Here is an 8,323-nt window from a genome sequence, read left to right as displayed (position 1 = left end):
GAAGAAGAAGAAGAAGAAGAAGAAGAAGAAGAAGAAGAAGAAAAAGAAGAGGGAGGAGGAGGAGGGGGAGGAGGAGGAGGAGGAGGAGAAATACAATTATATCATGCATGTTAATGTTTTAGTTGTTGGCAGGTTTTGTTTTCTATACTGGGGAAAAGTGGTTTCTTAGACAGGTGGACATTCTCCATGTACAGTGTCATGATGTAGAAAAAAATGCAAAGGGCGAAGTGAGAAGTGCCCTGCTCCGTGCCCTGCAATGGCTCGAAAAACAACCACGTTTTCAAAGAATCCACATCTGCACAGACTCCTTGTCAGTTGTTCAACACTTAATGTCCGGAGTGACTGCAGTACGTACTGAGGTAGAGGACAAAATGTCGATCACTATCTGCCACTGCTGTGAAATCCACGGACACCTTCACATACCATGGATACCAGGACATTGCGACATCCACGGGAACGACCGAGCTGACGCCCTGGCCAACAAGGGAGGCCGCCTCGACCAGTCCAACACTCCAGTCGATATCGCGTCAGCCAGCTCGTGCATCTCGCGTTACATCATTGCCCACGCATGGGAGAAAGCACGAGTGCACGACTCTGTCGGGGGAAAGGTGAAGCCACCACCGGAGAGGGACAAAGAGAAGAGACCTTACCGTCAGACAGAGAAGAGTGTTATCACAGCTGAGATGCGACGCGAAGAGCCCCATCCTGCAGACGTATCTCCATGCAATAGGCTCCACTCCCAATGATTCCTGTCTGGCGTGTGGCACAAGTCCTGACGACCTGCAGCATGCACTGTATGAGTGCCCGCGGGGGGAAGCACATCGAGGCCCACTTTTGGAGAACAACGCGAGACCGGGCCCAGACGTACCCTGAACGAGGCCACAAGAGGTTGCCGCTTACCTGTCTGCCTGCGGCAGACTGCCGCCTTCCTAACGGAGGCCAGCCAGAGGAAGGAAGGAAAGAAGAAGTAGTACCCTTTAGTACAGGTGACTGTTTTGGACAGGTGGTCGTCAACGAGGGTTCGACTGTGTAGTTTGAGATTGAGTAAAGGGAAACATATCATTATTAACACTATTACTACGATTGCAATCGAACTTGTTCTAACGACCACCTGTCCAAAACAATCAGCTGTACAAAAGGCCACTGTCCACTTCCTCCCTTGCGTTTTCTTTACTATGTTAAAATTATTATGTTACTGTTCAAGATGGCCTCCTGTCTAAGACTACCACTTTTCTCGTCGAAAATTTGCGGTAATCTTGGACTGAGGAAAAACGCCACAAGACAGACCGAAAGAAATAAAAGAAGGAAGATAGAGTGATAAGGAAGCAGGACCTACCAGTGGCACCATTTAATCACCCGTGAGCCTCAAATAAAACGATCGAAGAAGCACAGACAGAAACAAACAAATAAATACACTCACATACAGAGACCCCCTCCCCCACAACAAAATCCCCCCAAACAAACAAACAAAACTTTCACACGATCAGAAAAATAAATCACAACAATTAATCAACAAAAAAGTCTCCTTTACTTAAATCCAACCTCTGGGGGCGAATGGTTGGAGTTCGCCACTGGCAGGTCCAACTTCTTTGTTATTTCTGTCTGTCTGTCTTACTTTTCCCAGCACTAAACTAAATGACCATTATTGTGTCGATGTGCATCTCTTTACTCAAACAAACAAACAAACAAACAAACAAACAAACAAACAAACAAACGAACAAACAAACGAACAAACGAACAAACAAACAAACCCAACCTCTGTCCCGCCGTGTGTCTTCAACAACTGTAGGGGTTCGTAGAACGGGTGCGCCCCTTCTCGCCGAGACTCCTCCTTGGCTTGGAGACGACCCTGTCGGCTACACGTCCTGTCCTTCTTGCGGATCGGGTAGTCCACGGGGGCCCCGGACTTGACACTGCTGAGGCTCTCCAGGTCGGAGTCTGGGTACGGCTTTCTCTGTTTGCCTGGTGGTTTTTGTAACTGGGGATGATAGATGAATGGATGGGTGAGTGGGTGGATGGATGGAAGAATGGGTAGATAAATAGATAGATAGATAGTTATATAGGCAGGTAGGTTGGTAGATAGAGATAGATAGATAGATAGATAGATAGATTGATAGATGGACAGATAGAAAGACATACAAACATGCACACATAATAAGATAGAATTATACTTGAAAGAAAAAGACATAAGAGCCCCTAGGAATTTCTGGTAACTGTTTTAGGGCCGACAGAATGCTATATAATATGTAGTTTGTTTGATCTAGACTCTGTGATGGTTTGAGATTTTTGTTCGACTCACTGTGCCGCATACAGCATTCAGTTGACCTTGATTTTAACTTAGTCAGTTGCGCTCAACTGTGTATAGACGCATCGCCACTGATCATACAAGAGTAATGAATTCAGACACTGTTGTGTGTGATGAAGAAATAGCCACGCTTTGTGGATGAGCGGTTTTTTTTGGTAAGTGTTTTACGGCGCTCGCAACTGCTTAAGATCATATGAGCGCGCGGGACATATTAAACCTTTTTCAGTTAGTAGGAAATTTTGAATTTTTCCCAGGTGGTGGCCGAAGCCTACTCTTATCGATTTTAGGACCACCAAGAGATCATTAACGTGTGCAACTTGCATGTATTAAAGATCCCTTGGGGGTCCTAAAAGTGTCTGTGGAGTAATAATGGCTAGACTCTTCGCCTGGTATGAGAAACACACGACCCCCCCACAAAACCCAGGCACAAAAAAACCAGGATTGTACAAACCTGCAAACGCACGGACTCAATGGTACAGGCATCACACCGTCTCCCCCCATTGTGGGCACCGTTAGGACCATGACGTCGATGTCCAGCTTTTGCCGCAGGAGCACTCAAAAAGCCTCTATTGGAATTTGACCGCGACCCAATTTCTTCCGCCTTGGTACTGACCTCACGACCAGGAGAGGAGAGAGCAGCGACAGCATCACCAGTCAGGGTCAGTTTGCTGAGGACAGTCGTAGACTGGGCATCTGAGGTACTCATGACGTCACCATGGGGAATTTTACTACGGAAACCCCTCGTTGTCTTTCTCTGTTTGTCCCTCAAAGGGAAATCCGTTTTGGACCGGATTCCAATTTGAAGCGGAATCGGTGGGGGGCGCGTGACGTGACTGTAATGGCTGCCGCGGGGGCTGAAGAGTTGGTCGGCGTCGTGGCGTGGGGCGGCCCATGTTCTGTCTGCTGTTGCTGCTGTGGAATGTGACGTGGCATGGCCGCGAGGCTGTGTAGTATGCGGCGTCAGTTTGTACGTGAAGCCGTTTTTCTGATTGGTGACGTCTGTCCCGGTACTACTGCTGTAGCCACTCTTCATGGAGGTCTGAGTCCACTGCTCCATCTTCTTCTTCTTCTTCTTCTTCTTCTTCTTCTTCTCCTTCTTCTTCTTCTTCTTCTTCTTCTTCTTCTTCTTCTTCTTCTTCTTCTTCTTCAAAGCATCAAGAAAACACACTTAAACAGCCTTCAGCACAATAGTCGCGAGTCTCATGATCTTTCTTTCTTTTTTTTTCGTCACCTCTAGATCAGCGGGACACGAAATATGTATGGTTCTGGTATCCTTAGAACAGTATGAGTTTCACAAAATATAATTTTAAAAACACTCTTTCATCTTAAAAGCAGATCAAGTGAACACGTTTATAATAATATTGTCCTTCTAAACACACCGGCAAGTTACACTGTTGTGCTCTTTCTTTCATTCTTATTGTACACAGCACTGAGCATCTCAAGTCAACAAAATTTCTAGTTGCAGAGGATTATTCAGGACAATTTTAATAACCCTCGTCCCTTCTGCGCCTTTCCTCCTTTTTTCTCTTCCGATGCTCACTTCTTAAAACAACAACAACAACAAACGTTCCCTCTCCAAAGATGAACCAGAAAAAAACACAACAAACAATACCCTCTCACCCCAACCCTCCCCCCACAAAAACAACAACAACAACAACAACAATAACAACAACAAAAAATAAAAAAACAAAAACAAAAACAAAAACAAAAACAAACACCACCGATAACTGTATGAATACTAGTACTTCGTCTACTTCTGGTCAGGGAGGTTTGTGTAAAGCCTCAGTAAAAAAAAATCACATCGGCAAGATAGCGTTTTTTTGGTGATTTGAAAGCAAGGAAGAGAGACAGAAACAACAGACGGGAAGAAAACTGGACCTACGAGCGCAATGCAATGGAAGTACATAACTCACTGTACACTGTACCTAAGAAACACGAGTCCTTGTTGAAAAACCCCAAAACAAACCAAAACTAAACAAAAATAACTCCATTATTTTCTAGCAGTTGGTAGTTATACAGGTTTAACGCCCCCCCCCCCCCCCTCAACACAGTAAGATTATTTAAGAGGCCGGACCTCCGATTTCAACGTCTATCTCTGACGGGACATGGTCAAATGAAAAACTCCCCACGCAATTAAAGTTAATTGGAGATTCGAACCAATGTCATCCGTATTACGGAATGTATAATCTGAGAGACACTGAAAATAACCACAGTGCACCAAAACAATGTTTACCCTCTGCCTTTGTAACTCAATTTTTATGTCTTTAAAAATAACAGAATACGAATGTCACCCCAGCCCTTTCTCAAGCAGCACTAGTGTGTGGATAATACACTCTCTTAAAATACGGTCCAATTAATGTTTTTACACTTTTTAAATGACAACACTGAAATTTTAAGTTAAAAAAAATTTCTGATATATATTTTTTTTTCTCTTTATTTTCACTCCGCCACCTAACACAGTCCACATATCTGAAACTTTCCGAGACAGCATGATACGTTTGGAATGTCGTGCTCGTACAGGGCTTGAGCGGCACACGAATAATCTCATAACAGAAGTACTTTAGAATTTAAATGAGTGAATGGTACCATTCAGACCAAACTTTAGCTTTACCAAAATTAATTTTCTGAACCGGAAAAATGAGTGTTAATGTTTCTCAATCTCATTTATTAATTTATAAAGAGATAAACATATAAGTTAACGGACGCTTAAAAAAGCTAGCTACGTTACTTGAATTATAAAACAATTTCCTCCTGTTTTAATGAATCCGTCTCTGAGAATCCGAAACTTAGAGTTTAAAATGGTCGAACTCTTTTTCCAAAGAAGTATAATTCCAAGAGATTCATTTGAGAAATAAGAAAGCACAGTTTTGTAATAAGCCAATTTTTTTTCACCCTTGATGTCTGGAACACTGATTATACCGCACCATACAATTATAGCGGACACTTTGTGAGAATCTCGCCATCGGTGACGTCGACAATCACAGACGGCGCACGTCACAAATCCGCGGCACTTTTTGAGAAGCTCTCTCTCTCTCTCTCTCTCTCTCTCTCTCTCTCTCTCTCTCTCTCTCTCTCTCTCTCTCTCTGTCTCTCTCTCTCTCTGTGTGTTTGTCCTACCCCCCCCCCCCACTCAAAACAAGGGAGCAGACAACACAGAGCAGGGAGACATACCACCATCAATCTCCCTACAAAACTCCACAAAGGTTCGTACCTCACTTCTCCAGTTCACACAAGGCAGCACGCTATTGTCACCCCCACGGGGACATAGAGAGAAAAACAAAACAAAAACAATGAAATAAAACACACAAAAAATCCCGCACCAGCTGCAACACAAAGAATGTATCCGAACGCAAAACCCTTCACCAGCAACGCAGTTAGCACCGTCTTGTTTTCCCTGATAGAACACCACCAACAGCAGCCGGCGGAGATCTACGTCTGTAATATCATCGCTCACCTTTTGTTTTGCTCAGCATTACAGTCGTTTGGTCGCTTCAGCAGACACGAGATCGATCATCGATCTTTCTCTGATTGGCACAGTGCGACCCGCGGGCCGTTAATGCCGGGGCGTCCCCACTGCAGGCGCTCCTATAGCGGGGACACTGTGTCAAACACCTATTGATCCCGCTGGCCATTTCATAACTAGATGTTTACTGTATTAATCAGCTAGGCCTTTAGAATTACCGATTCTACACGAAGAACTAAGTGATTGGGGTGTTAATCAAATACGCGATAGACATGAAGCACGAGCAAATGCAAATTCTGTTGAAATGATAATGCTTTGATGAGCTTAAATGGGATGGACAAAAGAGATACCCATTTACCCATTCTGTTAGCTTTCAGTCGTTAAGTATAATTTTTCGACAGGAGTTTTTTTGAGAAACATATTTCAGGGTTGAAGGGAAGAAAAATTGATATCATTATGATACTTTCTGGTTTACATATTGTGCAAAGACTTCCTTGCTTTTAGGGCATATTATGAGATACACATTAGCACGTGCAAGGGCTGTCAGATTGGGCAGGGAAAATTGCAAGGTGGTGCTTAGAAATTACAGGATATAGATGTTGTAGTTGTAGTTGTGATAGTTCTTCTTGTTGAGGTGCACTGCACCGCCGGCCAAACAGCAGACGGCAAGCTGATGTGGATGATCATGCCACTGAAAATAATAACAAGCAAAACACAGCAGCGCGCCTACTACCATACCCTCCTCAACCCCCACCCCTATCACCCTTCAACCCCCAACCCCTATCACAACCCCCAACCCCTATCACTCCTCAACGCCTACCCCCATCACCCTTCAACCCCCCCCCTCCCCTATCATTTTACCCTTCAATCCCCACTCCAATCATTTCACCCCTTATCCCTCACCCCTATCACCCCTCAAACCCCACCCCTTTCACCCTTCAACCCCACCCCCTTTCACCCTTCAACCCCAACTACCTACCACCCCTCAACCCTGGTGTCCTATCAACCTCAACCCCAAACCCGTCCCCCCTTCCCCCACCCTTAACTAACACCACCCCAACCCTACCCATTCAACTCCCATCTTCATCCTCACTCCTCCCCCCATTTTTTTCTCTCAGCGGATAAGAAATACATTTAACGAGACAGCTTAACCCTCCAACCAGTTTAATCAAAACGGCACTTGCCACTTCAGGCAGGACAGAACGTCTTTGATATATACCTTGCTCTCTACAATCTAGCCGTGTGCGACACGAGATATCAGACGGGTATCAACAACAAATGTGACATATTCAACCAGCCTCAAGAGCCTATAACACCAAGTACTCAGGCTATGGAGGAAGAAGTAAACAACGCAAAAGATAGAGTGAGCGAGTCAAGGAAACCCTGAGAAATTATCTCGATTGAAAGAGCTGCAGAGCTGACCAACCATAGAAAACTGCATCTCTCCTCGACTCTTAACAGCAATAGGGAATGAAAAAGTAAAGTAAAAGTATCATCAACGACAAGATGTGTCCTCGTTGGCTGGTTGGATAGTCCATTTTCAAATTACAATTTGAATAATCATATCAAAGTTTGTTTTGCAACTGAGCCACTATTTGAGAAGCAACCCCGGCCCTCTTTTTTAACTACAGGTTGTGACATCTGTATGGAAACACGGCTAAAAGAATTTGCTTATTTGGTTATTGTTATTGTTATCGTTTTTTTTGGAGAGTGAGGGGGGGAGGGGTAGGGGTGACGCATGTGGAGTATCCAATCTTTTCGCATATGTGACAGAACAATGAGCGTTGGAAATTGAGCTGGGTGACCTTGGAAAGCAAGATACATTGTCTAGCACTATCATATCACGAGAATTACGCCAGACTTTGCTGGCATTTCGCTACCCTTGATTTACAAAGATCTGTCTGCTCAGTACCTAGTTTCGAGAAAGTTCACGTACAAATTTGAGCTGTACAACATTTCAAACTTTTGCGAATCTAATTCTTTGAATGACTTGATGACGTCTCCGAATAATCATACGATTTTGATTGAGCACGTAGACTATTAATTAGTTTCTGACCTTATGATCTCAGTAACTCAAAATGGCCAAAATTGTCAGATTGAACTTTGTACTTCAAAGGTAGCGATTTGTCAATTTGCACTCCTTAGAACTTGTATACGTTTTGAAAGACCCTTTGCTTCATCTCGGGAAAGAAGCCCACGTTGCTATACAACTGTCTAGACAAGGGACATTGGGGGGCACGTATCGCCAAAGTCAGAGGCCTACTTACAGGTTGATTGTAAACATATATTTTACTTTCCTATAGACATTTATTTAGCACCAACCTAGGTTGGGCAAGACACAGTATCCCAACAGACAGATGGAAATATTTGCTGAAATGGACTTCCTCATGTGGGAATCGAACTAAAACCGTTCGTTGGAGAGTCAAACCCAATTTCTCCTCAGCCTTCCCCAAACGCTGATGGCCTGTTGGTAAAAGAGGCGATGTTTTGTCATTGTGAATAAGTAATCGTAGCAGTCCGCAACATTCGAAAGGAGGAAGGGATGGAACGAGGGT

At 44.1% G+C, this 8,323-nt stretch overlaps 1 protein-coding gene across 1 annotated transcript in view; it reads right to left on the bottom strand.

The window, feature by feature from the left end:
- Nucleotides 1–8,323, bottom strand: part of LOC101864429 — a gene marked incomplete at its 5' end in the record, with an annotated part of 65,125 nt that overhangs the window by 19,069 nt on the left and 37,733 nt on the right. The window contains 1 exon segment of the mRNA XM_013089964.2: nt 1,757–1,978. Coding sequence (XP_012945418.1) covers nt 1,757–1,978 — 222 coding nt within the window.

The sequence above is a fragment of the Aplysia californica genome, unplaced genomic scaffold, assembly GCF_000002075.1.
Source record: "Aplysia californica isolate F4 #8 unplaced genomic scaffold, AplCal3.0 scaffold01093, whole genome shotgun sequence".
In the NCBI taxonomy this organism is placed as follows: Eukaryota; Metazoa; Mollusca; class Gastropoda; order Aplysiida; family Aplysiidae; genus Aplysia; species Aplysia californica.
The sequence above is the reverse complement of the archived record's forward strand: the minus strand, read 5'-3'. Positions and strand labels throughout refer to the sequence as shown.